We start from the raw sequence: 14,970 nt of genomic DNA on the forward strand, positions 1-14,970 counted from the left end.
AAACCAGTGAAGTTCTTTCACACTAACTGAATCAATCATTTCTTTTTTTATAACCTTCCCTTATACACAAAAAAGGCATTGTCCCCTAGAATATCATTATATGCTTAAACATTAAGATTTGTACTCATGGAAATTACTAAATTAGTCAAACCTGTTCATTAGAAATGCAATATAGTGTAAAATAATTCTAAAATGTGAATAATTCATTTTTAACTTCTTTATATGTTGTAAAAAGGGAATATCATACTCAAAGTCACACTGTTGTACTGAATATGAGAAGACTGCAATATTATAACAATCATACACGTATGTCGTATGCTTTTCAGAGACGGCAGTTTGAAGAGCTTTCATCTGGCGAGAACAGCAGTCTACGAGTAATAACTCTTGATTTGAAAGCACATTTCTCCTCTATGGTGCTCAAGTTATTCTCTTGTGAGATAACAATCACATTACCAGCACTTAAACTACGTCAAACACTGCATTTACATTAAGCAGTGAGGCAGAATTGGCGCCTTCCCTCTGTGACCCACATCGGCGGTCAGACGTTCTGCCAGACGGACCACAGTGTGCCTAAAGTGATGCTGTAGGCCAACACGGTGAGCAGGTAGACGCGGAACAGCAGCACGTCCAGCACGTACCCCACCTGCAGCCACTCCTTAGCGATCTCCCTGCTCTCGTCCTTCTTCTCCAGGAACTGGCGGATGGTGGTGATCTCACGCAGGATGCCATCCATGATGGGAGAGCCGTTGTCCCGCGTGGACAGCCCCAAACCCAGGTTTCTCCCAGAGTCTCTGGATCCCTCACAGCTGTGATGGTTGCAGTGGACTGCTTAAAGAATCACAGGTGAATTTCAGAGCTTTAACAGATCATCCTGTAGGGATGGATACTTGTGGAATCATTTCAGTGAAGATAATTTAAAGGGATCATTCACCCGAAAATGAAAATTACCCCATGATTTATTCACCCTCAAGCCATCCTAGGAGTATATGACTTTCTTCTTTCAGACAAATAATGTTATATTGTTTTAAATGGTATATTAAAAATCTTCCAAGTTTTATAATGGCAGTGAATGGGTGTTGAGTTTTTAAAGCCCAATAAAGTGCATCCATCCATCATAAAAATTGCTCCACATGGCTCCAGAAGGTTAATAAAGGCCTTCTGAAGCAAATCGATGTGTTTGTGTAAGAAAAATATCTATATTTAAAACTTTGTAAACCGGAATCTCCAGATTCTGCTGTCATACACACACTCACAAAAGCGCCATTCTAATAAAAAAATAATTATCTTGTAAAACAAAAAAAGAATATTTGATCATTAGAATGTTTTATTTGACACTGCAAATTGCAATAATAATATTTATTTTCATAAAAATTTTAAATCCTCAGGCTTTTTTGGAGGAATGCTGGTGAATTGCTGTAAACTTCTACACTACCAGTCAAAAATATTTAAACAGTAAGATCCAAAGTACAGTGAAAACAGTAAAATTGTGAAATATTTGTACTATTTAAAATAACTGTTTTCTATTTGAATATATTTTAAAATGTAATTTATTCCTGAGTTCAAAGCTGAATTTGTAGCATTATTACTCCAGTCACACAATCCTTCAGAAATCATTCTAATATTCTGATTTTATTATTAAATCTTATGTTTTCAGGTTTCTTTGATGAATAGAAAGTTCAGAAGAGCAGCATTTATCTGAAATAGAAATCTTTTGTAACATTATAGATGTCTTAATCATCACTTTTGATTTAAAGCATTCTTGCTAAATAAAAGTATTCATTTCTAAAATATATATACTGACTCAAACTTTTGAATGGTATCGTGTATAATGTTACAAAAGCTTTTCATTTCGGACAAATGCTGATCTTTGGATCTTTCTATTCATCAAAGAATCCTGAAAAAATGTACTCAACTGTTTTAAATATTAATAAAAATAATAATAAAAAAGACTGGAGTACTGATGCTGAAAATCTAGCTTTGATCACAGAAATAAATTACATTTTAAAATATTTTCAAATAGAAAACTATTTTAAATAAAAACTATTTCAAAAGTGTACTGTTTTTGCTGTACTTTGGTACAAATAAATGCAAGCTTGGTGAGCAGAAGAGACGTCTTTAAAAAACATTAAACATCTTTTTTTGGAGTTTTTGTATTTTATTGATAATGTATTATCAAAAATGTATATATTATCTTAATATATTAATATATTACTCATATATTAATTCATATATTATCAAAAACAATCAAAAGCTGTTCAAAAATTTTTGACTGGTAGTGCATCTACAGAAATTATGTCAAGGTGGAAGTGAAACCAGCACACATTGCGTTCCCAAAACAAAGCTGTTTGTATGTAACTTTGAAACAAGCAGCAGAGTACATGCTTAATTAAATCACTGCCTTTAATTTAATTTGATAATTGCACTAGGGTTTCAGCAGGATTTCAGTTTTATTTTGATTAATTGTGGAGCCATATTTATTTATTTTATTTTACATTTGATCTAATTATTATTGTTTAATCAACTAATGTAGTGGATGGCAACAGCTGCTAAGGTAGGATTGGTCAGTAACGTTTAAGGCGGGGCTTAGCGAAGGGTCAGTTACCTGTGTTCATGTTGTTTTCTTTGTAGAGCGGCAGGTCAGATCCCTGCGAGAGGATGGAGCAGACCTTCTTGTTGCGAATGCAGAGCAGCACCGTGGCCTTCTCCAGCACCAGGTGTTTGACCCACTGGGGCACACGAGACTGCAGATCCTGCTTGTGCACCAGCCTCACGATCAAAACAGACTCGGTCAGACTGATGACCAGCAGTGCCATGCATACCACAAAGTACACACCTACACTCAAACACACAGACATAACATCAGTTTACATCCAAATTTTCCTCTCATTTTTACTCTTTCTGAGGAAAACATACTATTACTGGGCAGAAACACAGAATGTATCAGATCTGTGCAGTGCTCACCGTCATCATTACTTTTCATAAGTTTAGGGTTGGAAAAATTTAGCCAAAACAGTAATATGGTAAAATATTTTGCAATTTTTTTTTTTAATTATATTTAAAATGTAATTTATTAATTTATCCATTACTCCAGTCCTCAGTGTCATGGTCCTTCAGAAATCATTCTAATATGCTGATTTGCTGCTCAGGAAACATTTCAGAAACAGGATTTTATGAATAGACATTTCAAATGAAGTCTCGTGCTTATCAAACCTCCATTTATTTGATCAAAATACAGAAAAAAAGTAATATTATGAAATATTATTGCAATTTAAAATAAGAGTTTTTTAGATGAATATACTTTAAAATATAATTTATTCATGTGATGCAAAGCTGAATTTTTTATCAGCCATTACTCCAGTCTTCAGTGTGACATGATCTTTCAGAAATCATTCTAAAATGCTGATTTAATATTAATGTTGGAAACAGTTGTTTTTAACCTGTCAATCTTTTTTCAGAATTCTTTGATGAATAAAAACTTCAAACGAACAGCATTTATTTAAAATAGGAACTCCTAACAATATAAGTACTTTTCTAATATTTTTGATTATCTCAACACATCCTTGCTGAATAAATGTATTAATTTCTTTCAAACAAAGAAAGAAAGAAAAAAATTACTGACCCCAAACTTTGAAAGGTAGTGTATATTGTTACAAAAGATTTCTATTTGAAATAAATGCTGTTATTTTTAATGTTCTGTTCATCAAAGATTCCTGAAAAAAAGGTTCTAAAAAAAAACAGTTTCCAACATTGATAATAAATCAGCATATCAGAATCATTTCTGAAGAACCACGTGACACTTAAAACTGGAGTAATGATGCTGAAATGTCAGCTTTTCATCACAGGAATAAATTATATTTTAAAGTATATTACAATAGAAAAACACTATTTTAAATTGCAATGTTATTTCACAATATTACTGTTTTTGTCTGAATATTTAATCAAATAAATACAGTCTGAATGAGTAGAAAATACTTCTTTAAAAAAAACGTAAAGATCTTACTGATTCCAACCTTTTGTATACATACAATATAGATAATATAATTAATTAATAATAAATGAAATGCTAAAAAAAATGCTTATCTATACATAGTAACGTAATCAATGTCACAAATTTGCTTATTTGATTAGTGACTTAGAAATAGTGTATAATTCTAATTTATTTTTACAATGTTTCTCTGTTGTAAATGTTTCAATATATATTACTGTTTCCGCATGATAATATTGCTAAGTTACCCATGCCCTCTGTAGTCTTAAGTGTGCTTAGAAGCATTAGTTTTGCAATCGCATTTGAACTTGAAACCTCTGTAGTGATCTAGGCTGCTCTCCTTATCTCTCAAATTAATCAGCGCAGTGTATTTCCGCACAAGCTTCCTCACAGCTGTGGTTCCATATTGAAAATCAATGGACATGTGGATTGACTTCAGTTGAAATGTCTTGTTTTTTTGCCTTCTGACTTTTTCTGACTGTGCAGGAGCATCAGAAGTGCAGCCAGCCAGCTGAGACGAAACTGTACTGGCTACAAATAACAAAAACCTTTTCATCTAAAGGACATTTAATAATGTCTAGATGCAGTAGACTAAATTACACATCGCCTCTCACACAATAATAAGCTTCCTTGATCAATAAATGATTGAGTGATTTTGTGAAATATATCAGGTCATGTTCTATGAATCAGAAAGACCTCATTACCAATGAGAGGTGTCCCTATGGCAGTCGCTGGCAGAGTGTCAGAGACGATGATGAGAAAGACAGAATAGCCCAAGAGCAGGGTGATCTTGAAGGATACTCTCTCTCCGCTGTCTGGAGGCAGGTAGAATCCAACGATGTCCATCACCATCAGGAATACACTGGGCAACAGGAGGTTGACTGTGTAGAACAGAGGTCTGCGTCGAATCACAACCTGACGGTAAAACAGAGAGATGTCTTGCGTTCTTGTAATAAATGTTTATCTTTCATACTTCAATAGGTTTCAATAAAAATCCCCAAAAAATCAGATTTGGTCAGTTACCTGGATGCGTGGCTATATTAGTGATACTCGGATGTAAACAACAGTATGGATTGCACGGTTAATGTACGACAGAATGCTTTGTTCTGCTAATTTATACACATGGAAAAACATGTGGAAGCTGCTAAATTATATAGAGAAGGACTTAGTAAGCAGGGAATTGTGCAATATTTTGACAAACTAAAGTTAATAGGTGGTAAAGATACATATGAGAAGTAATAATGAAGATATTAGCCTGACTAGAAATGATAAGAACAAACACAATGTTGTCAAGATTCTTGACCTGGAAATCCTGGTTCAGTTTGGCCAACCACAACGCCTTTTGTTCTTCAATTTTTTTTCACTCTTCTCTTTGATTTGTTATAACTTTTGGCAGTCTATAGTACTACACTCGAACACAAAGACATAACATATGCATACATCCGATGTTTCCTCTCATTTGTTCTCTTTCTAAAGGAAAACATACTATTGCTGGGCAGAAACACAGAATGTGTCAGATCTGAGCAGTGCTCAGCGTCATTCTTTGCAACCAAAGAATCAAAGGCATTTTTCTTTTATACATTACTTTTCAAATGTTTGGGGTTGGTAAATTTTTTAAAATGTTTTTGAAAGATATCTCTAGCTGCATTTCCATGACTCTTTAAATTGCGAATTGAAAATAGGCCTAATGGAAACCGTTTGTTCGCATTTACAGGTCACATATTCGATATATAGCCAAAAATCTGTTGCCATGACTTATCGCAAGAGGAAAAAAATATGTTTTATACACATAACATCAGTTAATGGAAAGCCGTCATTTCGCAATACTTTTTAATAAAATAGCTCCAAAGTAGCATTTGCATTACTACGGAGCCCCTAAGGGGACGTCAGAGTAAAAAAAATCTAAAGTTTAGTTTCATGTGCTCACTTGAAACTTTCATGTGCTCACGCGAAAACCTTCATGTACAGAATTTTTTTTAAAGTTTCGTTTCATGTGCTCACGTGAAACTTTTACGTGCGCACGCGATAGTTTCACGTGCTCACGCGAAACTATAGAGAAAGTTTCACGTGCGCACGCGATAGTTTCACGTGAGCACGCGAAACTAAACTTTATTTAATTTTTGCTCCACGTCCCCTTAGGGGCTCCGTACATTACCCCTTAGATTGCACAAAATTAAATTGTGAATTGAAAATACGCCTAATGGAAACGTGTCAATTGCGCAAAAACTCCCATATATCGCAAAAAAAAATGTATGCTTTCATGAGGTGTTTTTTTTGGGCAATTCAAAACAGCAATGGAATTTTTTTTTTTTTTTTTTTTTTTTTTGCATTAACAGGTCACATTCGATTAAATATACCCAAAATCTCACAGAAATCCATTGCCATGACTTATCGCGAGAGGAAAAAATATGTTTAGTCGCATAACAATGGTTAATAGAAATGCCGTCATTTCTCAATACATTTTAATCGACATTTATAAAATATCGCCAGAGTTTTGCGCAAATCTGTAATGGAAACATGCCTAGTGTTGCGCAAATCTGTAATAGAAACGCAGCTACAGTCAACAAGGCTGCATTTATTTAAACAAAAATAGTCAAAAGAGTAATATGGTCAAATTGGTAAAGATTTTGTTAATATATTTCAAATGTAATTTATTCTTGTGATGACAAAGCTGTATTTTCCGCAGTTACTCCAGTCCTCAGTGTCATGATCCTTCGGAAATCATTTTAATATGATGATTAAAAAACTTTAAAAATGTGTGGTAGCTAAATCATATAGGGTTAATAGGTGGTAAAGACACATACAAGCAGTATTAATTAACATATTAGCCTAATATTAGACCTACCTGACCAGAAATGATAAGAACAAATATGAATGTTTGCAAGATTCTTGCCCTGGAAATCCAAGTTCAGTTTGGCCAACCACAAACGCCCTTTTGTTCCTCAGACAGTTTTTTGCACTCTTTTTCTTGATTTGTTATAACTTTTGGCAGTCTATAGTACTCCAAAGCAGTGTTGCCAAGTCTGCGATTTTACTGCTACTTTAACACAGTTGCCGCAGGTTGTTTTTTATGTCCGTGGGTTGAAGCAACCCCAATAGAACAATATTTATTATTAAAATTATTTCATCCCCCGGAATGCAGTTTTTACCGGGGATCTCCGATTTGGCTAGTTTTGGCCTACTTTTGAGTGGCAACCTGGCAACCTTACTCAGAATGTTTTTTCCTGGTCCGACCGATTGACAATAATTAGCCATTTTCAGCCGCAATAATCAGTTTTGAATCAGAAAAATCAGAGTTTTGTTCGGTTCAGTGCATTGTTTACATTCAGTGCCGTCAATATGGCCGCTTGACGATGACGGGTCGTGAAAACACTCTTTTAAGTTTGGCATCAAACATTTTTTGAATGTCTTTTAAGCTCAAGGCTGCATTTTTAATCAAAAAAAAAAAAACACATTAATATTATGAAATTTAAAATATGTGTGATGACAAGGCTGAATTTCCAGCAGTCTTTAATCTAGTCTTCAGTGTCACATGATCCTTTAGAAATCATTTTAATAATTATCAGTTACTTTTTTTGTGGAAACTGATGAAAAGAAAGCTCCAATATTTGAAATAGAAATCTTTTGTAACATTATAAAAGTGCTTCCTGTCAGCAAATTATTAATGTATTTTAAGACCAAGAAGTGTTGGAACACGTGTTGTTCTGTAACTGCAAAGGTTGCTGTAATATTGCTCTGCTAATGCACATTGATCTGTAGCTTATTTTTAATTGGTTAAATTGTTGGGGTTATTGCTCACCTATTACACAACACTCCTCTAAACAATAATACAAGGCTAATGCAATTATGTTTAATATAGTCTGTAAGACTTCTGTCTGTCCTGACTGCAAAAAGCTCTTATGTGTATCCCTGACATTTTTCAGTTGCAAATGCTAATGTGTGCCATGGCTTAATTTGGCATTATTACGTTACTCACATGGAACTTCATTTCGGCATAGTAATCATCATTATCTACGCTGAACTCTTTGTATGTGGAGAGGACGTGAAGCAGCTCCCATTCTCCCTGGTTCATGAACACACTCTTGTCGTTCATTACTTCCTCGGGGGTTCTCATTAGTGTGATGTTGATGTCTTTAGCTGCGGGATGAGATAAGGTTAAAGGTCAGTTCATTCGGGGCTTTCAGGATAAAGTTGTTTCTTTTTCTTGTGCTTGAATCATTTCTTCAATGCTAAATTTCCAGGGTATCCTTACTTCACGCTTGTCTGTATTTTAAAAAGCTTTCATGCTTCCGTTTGATAAATGATTTAAGATCACATCTCTCAAAATCCTTTTAGGCTTGGATTCTGTGTGTAGGAGGTACATGTTTTTGCTGATGACTCTGAATGATCTCGAGCTTGCTGAAATGTGTTTACTTACTTGTGTGCAGCCAGCTTTGGAAAGTCAGGCTACACTTTTGGACATCATAAGGAAAGTTGTAAATGTTGAGTGAGCAGGCGGTCACCACCTGGATAGGCTTATAGTTGCGAACAAGCCCAGTATGGCCTACGTAAACATAAGGAATCTCAGGAGACTTTCCTACATCCACACTGCAGAGGACAGAGAGAGCAAGCAGGTAAAAGGCTTCAGCTAAAAACAAGTTAAGATAAAACAAATCAACAACAAATTTGGTGAATATTCATAATTGTGCAATCTTCTATCCACCTTATTTTTCCCGTAAGAGCTGGCGCGGCCCATTTATGAGACTTCCGGTCTCATCCGAGTCCAGCTATTAGATGTACAAAACAGCTAGTTTTGCTGCTTGATATTGCAAATTGGTGTGTCTTACCGTATTATTTTAATGTATTATCTTAATTATAAACACACGTTTGTAGTGTAAATAGTTTTGCCGTTTACTGCACTTATTTAAGAATAAGGTGGATAAAGATTATAAAGGATAGGCTACTGCTGTAAAGTGCAGACTGAAATAGCTCAAAATATTAACGTCTCAGTTGTCTCATTATGTCAAGTCTACTCACAATTCATTGATAAGAATATCTGGAACCCAGATGTTGGCAGTGGGAATGGAAATCTGTTTAACGTCATCAAATTCTTCAGGATCCCACGCAAGGAACTCATCTATCCATTGCTTTCGAGGTAAAAGAAATGTCACAGAAAATACACACTGTAAAAGCTATCAAGTCTCATTAGTCTTAATTAAGTAGTGCAAGTTTCTTGTTTTAATTTGGAGATCCAAAGAATAATCACATTTCTTAACTACCCACACTGTGTTTTAGCCTAACGATTCATTAAAACTGTCTCTAGTCATTCCTTTGGACATCAAACAACACTGTTTGCTATTTACTTTTATGATTCACTAGGAAGAAAATAGTAATTTGTTTGGAATTCAAACTACAACAGTTTTGCCGTACATCGCTGATACACACAAAGAACCAGCTCGCATTAGTCATTTGTTCAGGAATTAAGTTGTATGTTTCTGATAAACTGGCTCTTGAAAATCTTTAGTGGTTCAAGATCTCCAAGTAAAACTGATTTGCAAACCAAACCGTAAGTCGTAGAGACTTGAAACCTGGAGCGATGGTAGTACTCACACCACGGACAACATGACCAAGTCTAGCCCCAATCGGCCTGACAGGGGCGCTACAGCTATCAAAGGTACGAAAATGCTTATAACTCTGTCAGTCAGGCTCAAGTGTCTTATGTCATTGGAATCCTTGGCTCACGTCAGACAAAATGCACGCCTCAGATTCAATCGGGAGCTTGGCGAACTTGCAACCTTGTCTTAGGTTTTTCGCCCAATCTGAGCCGAATATCAATAATTATCAAAATACAGTTGAACTTACCATTGCAAAGGGGCACCAAATCGTTCGAAAGGGGCACAGCCACTTTTAGTAAAAGGCCTATAACTTCTGAATGAAATGAGATATTTCTGCCAAACTCAGAATACTTATGTACATGCTCAATCTGAGGTCACAGAAAAAAATGTGGAGCTTGGCCACTTTTTGGCGCTATATGAGTATATAGTATCGCATTTTTCAAGAGCGATAAACGTATGTCATGCGGTTTTTCGCACATAGGCACAATATTCATATTATATGATAAAACTCCTCATTCCGGACACCTTTGCCTCTAGAACCACTGCTGTCAATCAAATCAATTGTTACAGTAAATGATTGAGGATATGTAAACAAAAAACTACTTTTACGAACTAGTCCTAGGTTTTTTGCTCAATCTGGACAAAACCACTTCAGTACAATTTTCTGGACTCTCTAGGCCAATAATTATCAAAAAAGTTTAAATTTATCCTTCGTTTAGAAAAGGGGCCTGTCCAAATTTACTCAGAATCCTATAAAACCTAAAGGAAAACTCAAAACTTCATGAAACCTGCTGAGCACATGCGACAGGTGATTCTAAACAAGCATGCAAAGTTTTAAGGGACCACAGCTGGAGCTATAACAGTCATAAATGTTACAAAACAGTACTTCTATGTTAAATAACTTGCATTTGCTTGCTACATAATGTCTTTTTGCATATGTGCTTAAATACCTTAAAGCGTTTGAACCTCGAATAGAATAGAAATTTGTGTGGCATTCAAACTTTTGCAGTACATTGCTGATACATACAAAAAACCTAGCTGCTATGAGTAATTGGACTATACACTCATCGCAATGTATATTTTTAATACACTAAAACTGGCTGTTGAAAGTCATTTATTCTGAAATCAAACGACATTGTTGCTATTAACTTTTATGATTTACTAAGAAGAAAACAGTCATTTGTTTGGCATTCAAACTATAGTTTTGTTGTACATTGCTGAGGCACAAAAAAGAACCGGCTTGTATGAATCATTTGTTCGGGACTCGGACGTATATACTCATCGAGATGTATGTAAGAAGAAAACAGTCATTTGTTTGGCATTCAAACTACACTGCTGAAGCACTAAAAGAACCGACTGATTTGTTCGGACTATACACTTACCGCGTTTTATGTTTTTGACACTAAAATTCGTAGCTGGCGCTACAAGTTGCTGCTTACCAAAAAAAACACACACACACACACACACACACACACACACACACACACACACACACACGTTTGTTTTTGTGAATTGTGGGGACATTCCATAGACGTAATGGTTTTTATACTGTACAAACGATATTTGCTATCACCCTACACCTTCCCTACACCTAAACCTAGCCCTCACAGGAGACTGTGCATAACTTTACATTCTCAAAAAAACGTATTCTGTATGATTTATAAGCCTTTTGAAAAGTGGGGACATGGGCAATGTCCTCATAAGTCACCCTCTCCTTGTAATACCTATGTCATACCCATGTTATTACACAGATTTGTGTCCTGATATGTCACAAAAACAAACACACACACACACACACACACACACAAACACACACACACACACACACACACACACCTCAAAGGAGTACGTTCTTGATTCAATCAATAGAACCGACTCGCAAGAGTCATTCATTCGTCAACCGGACTGCATTCGCACTGCATGTTTTTGGTTCACTAAAGACTCGATTCGTAAGAGTCATTTGTTCCGGAATCGAATCACTGTTCGCGCTGTAGTCAAACACCGTCACTTTTGACGTCGCCAGTTATCTAATATTAAATTAACCTAACATTTTCCACCAACATACCTGTCTGTACCACACATATGTTGTCAAGACCTGGTTCTTCTCATCCTGAGTGGCACACAAATACAAAAATATTAAATGCAAAAAAGTCTTTATAGGCAGTTAGTTTACATATTTAATAGACCTTTAAGACCTCTACCCACCACATTAAGAATCGCATAAACCATTAGGTCAATAGCCACCGTTGTTGACTGCCTCCAGTCGCGCACTGGTCGAACTCCTTTCTTATATCCGGCACTTAAAAACTCATTTAGTCGAACCAGAGTGGCATTGGCGAAACGCCCAGTGTTATTGCCAAGCTTCTTCACTACACCAAGACAAAAGGATAGCCACTTATCACTTTTACTTCATTCAACTTAAGCTTCAGCATTAAAAGGTTAAGCTATCAGATAGGAGTGAATGCATATCAATTAATTAATAGCAATATATTGATATATTCAAAAACTACAAAGGTAGGTGTCTACAAAGACAGCATTTTGGGGCATCAGGATGCATCTATGATGGCCAAAAATGCTGTCTGGTTTAATTTTGAGACAGTCCTTGAGTCTTGAGGTCATTTAATCTCAAAGTACAGTACTTGTTTGTTTAAAAGCTCAAACTGAGTTCTTACAACCAAAGTCAAAAATGAAGTATAAGAAAAGTTACCTGAGCAAGTCACCACGGCCCCATACATGCAAACGCAGAGAGCTGTCCATAGTGCTGAACATTTCATTGTGCTGAGCTGTTTGGCGTTGCTCTGGGTTCTTCTTGCAGGCTTCTAGCCTGGGGCTGCTTCCTTCCAGTGATGCACCCTGAGCTCCATTAGTTATCTCTGAGCTTTCCATAATCGTCCGGACTGTGTCATTACAGCACTTAGTCCACCCTCCCTCCTCTGTATGATCATCCCACAATTTAGGCAGGTCCGAAGCACTTTAGTTCGTCCCAAGAGACACAACGGAGAAAATGAACTACCGGTATATAAGAATGGCAAGCACTGTGTAGTGTGCACTCTAAAAAAGCTAACAGATAGAGTGTTATTTCTGTACAGAAACTATATATTTACAACTATTTTGTAAACAGGCCTCATTCTCACATTAAAAATGGAGCATGGAGGCAATAGTGTATTTATTTGTGAAATATTCTGAATACAACAGGATTGACAACATAAAATGTTTTCTTGACTAATATTACTAGTGTTTTTTCCCCTCAAGAGTGGACGGCATATGAATAACAGCTACCTTTGACATTTCATGGGTCATATTTCACCACCAAGTTCAAGTCAATTTCCATGAGCACTTAGACTACTACATTAAACTGTGATCTAATACTTCACCCAGCCATGATGAGACTTAATTAGCCCGGCAATAGGCAGGTGATTAGATTTGCGTCAGGAAAATATTATCAGAATTTTGATGAGGAATTGAATTAGCTGGGTTTTTTTCTGACTGAACTGGCAGCTCTGAGAAGCGATGTAATGAAAATGTACTGTAATGATAGTGATGTGAAGGTGATTGTGGTTTAGTTTTCGGTAAGGAAACTGGAGCTTGATATATGATAATGTTACAGTACAGGGAGGGGCGTATAAACGCAGGTTGTTCATTCTCATGATATGTTATGTGTCATTTTTTTCAAAGAATGCTTTGTAATCTGGCCCTTAAAATTACATTTGTTTGTGTAAACATGTAGTAAAATTGATTCAGACATATTAGATCATGTTTTGTGTTTGAATTTAATAAAACCAGTTAATTTAGTTAAAAGAGGAATTTATCTAGTTTTTTTTATTTTATTCAGGACATACAGTCAAGCCCGAAATTATTCATACCCCTGACAAATTCTGACTTAAAGTTACTTTTATTCAACCAGCAAGTTGGGGGTTTTTTTGACCGGAAATGAAACAGGCTTCTCCCAAAAGATAAGAAGACGATGTACAAGAGGCATCATTGTGGAAAAAAATATTACTCATCTTTAATTTATATTTTAACAAAAATGGCATGTCCAAAATTATTCATACACTTCTCAATAATCAATAGAAAAGCCTTATTTTGGCTATTACAGCAATTAAACACTTCCTATAATTGGTGACCAGCTATTTGCATGTCTACAGACTGCCTGATTTTGATGTTGAGAATTTTGAAAGCATTGCTCCTTTTTCATGGTGCCGTTTACTGTGATTAGGTTCCCTGGTCCACCGTCTGGAAAACAAAAAACAAAACAAAAAACATTAGGTTCCCACCACCATGTTTGACAGTGGGAATGGTGTTCTTAGGGTTGAAGGATTCTCCTTTTTACACCAAATGAAGGCTACATCATTGTGGCCAGACAATTAAATTATTGTTTCATCTGACCATAAAACAGAAGACCAGAAGTCTTCTTTGTCCAGATGAGCATTTGCAAAGGCCAAGCGGGCTTTTGTGAGCCTTATCTGGGGAAGTGGTGTCCTCTTTGATCTGTGTCTGTGGAACCCAGTGGTGCAGTGTCCTTTGGACTGTCTGCCTTGAGATGTTGCCACCAGCAGAGCCCAGATTCATCAGGATGGCCTTGGTGGTGATCCTTATTTTTTACCTCTCTCACTATCCTCCTGGCCAGCACAGTTGTCACTTTTGGCTTCTGACCACATCCTCTGAGATTTTTCACAGTGCGGAACATCTTGTATTTTTTGATAATAATTTGCACTGTAGCCACTTGAACTTAAAAACATTTAGATATGGTCGTATAGCACTTTCCTGAATTGTGAGCAGCCACAATGCGCAGCCACAGAGCCTCAGTGAGCTCCTTTGTGTTAGCCATGACTGTCCACAAACCAACAGCTGAGAGCTTCTGTTTTTCACCTGTTGAGTTCGTTAAAACAGCTGTTCCCAATGAATCAGGGTAATTAGGATGCTTTAGAACAGCTTGAACTATTTGGAATGGTATAGAACTTTGGATTTCCCCATAGACTGTGACAGTTTGCAAAGGGTATGAATAATTTTGTAAATGGCACTTTTTGTTCAAAAGTAAATAAAAGCTGAGAATTTTTTTTTTCCCACAATGATGCTTCTTATACATCGTCTTATTATCTTTTGGGTCATTGTGTCATTGGGTCTGTGTCATTTCCGGTCAAAAAAAAAACAAAAACTTGCTGGTTGAATAAAAATAACTTGAAGTCAGAATTTGCCAGGGTTATATATTTTGTTTTATCAGAACAAAATCTCTAAACAATACAAATTATTTAGCAAAGCACTATTTATTTGAGCTTGTTCAACAGTATGTTATTTTAATGTTGATTCCATGTAGATTCTTTACAAAAAGTAAAAAAAAAAAAAAAAAAAAAAAAACAGTTATAGAAAGATTTAAGTGTATATATAATGTGA

At 35.9% G+C, this 14,970-nt stretch overlaps 1 protein-coding gene across 2 annotated transcripts; it reads right to left on the minus strand.

The window, feature by feature from the left end:
* Positions 1–531: 531 nt before the first annotated feature.
* Positions 532–12,353, minus strand: htr3a (5-hydroxytryptamine (serotonin) receptor 3A). Of its 2 annotated transcripts, none has more exons than XM_073824983.1 (9): positions 12,287–12,353; positions 11,785–11,948; positions 11,645–11,689; positions 9,002–9,111; positions 8,403–8,572; positions 7,962–8,122; positions 4,690–4,900; positions 2,603–2,833; positions 532–825 (listed from the first exon to the last, which is right to left on the minus strand). In XM_073824983.1, exons 1-9 carry the CDS (start codon positions 12,351–12,353, stop codon positions 539–541), a joined length of 1,446 nt encoding a protein of 481 aa, XP_073681084.1. In that variant the 3' UTR covers positions 532–538. The 2 variants fall into 2 exon arrangements, with proteins under 2 accessions (XP_073681084.1, XP_073681083.1); XM_073824982.1 differs by having other exon boundaries at positions 532–828.
* Positions 12,354–14,970: the final 2,617 nt, after the last annotated feature.

Source organism: Garra rufa, chromosome 19 (assembly GCF_049309525.1).
Source record: "Garra rufa chromosome 19, GarRuf1.0, whole genome shotgun sequence".
NCBI classification, from domain to species: Eukaryota; Metazoa; Chordata; class Actinopteri; order Cypriniformes; family Cyprinidae; genus Garra; species Garra rufa.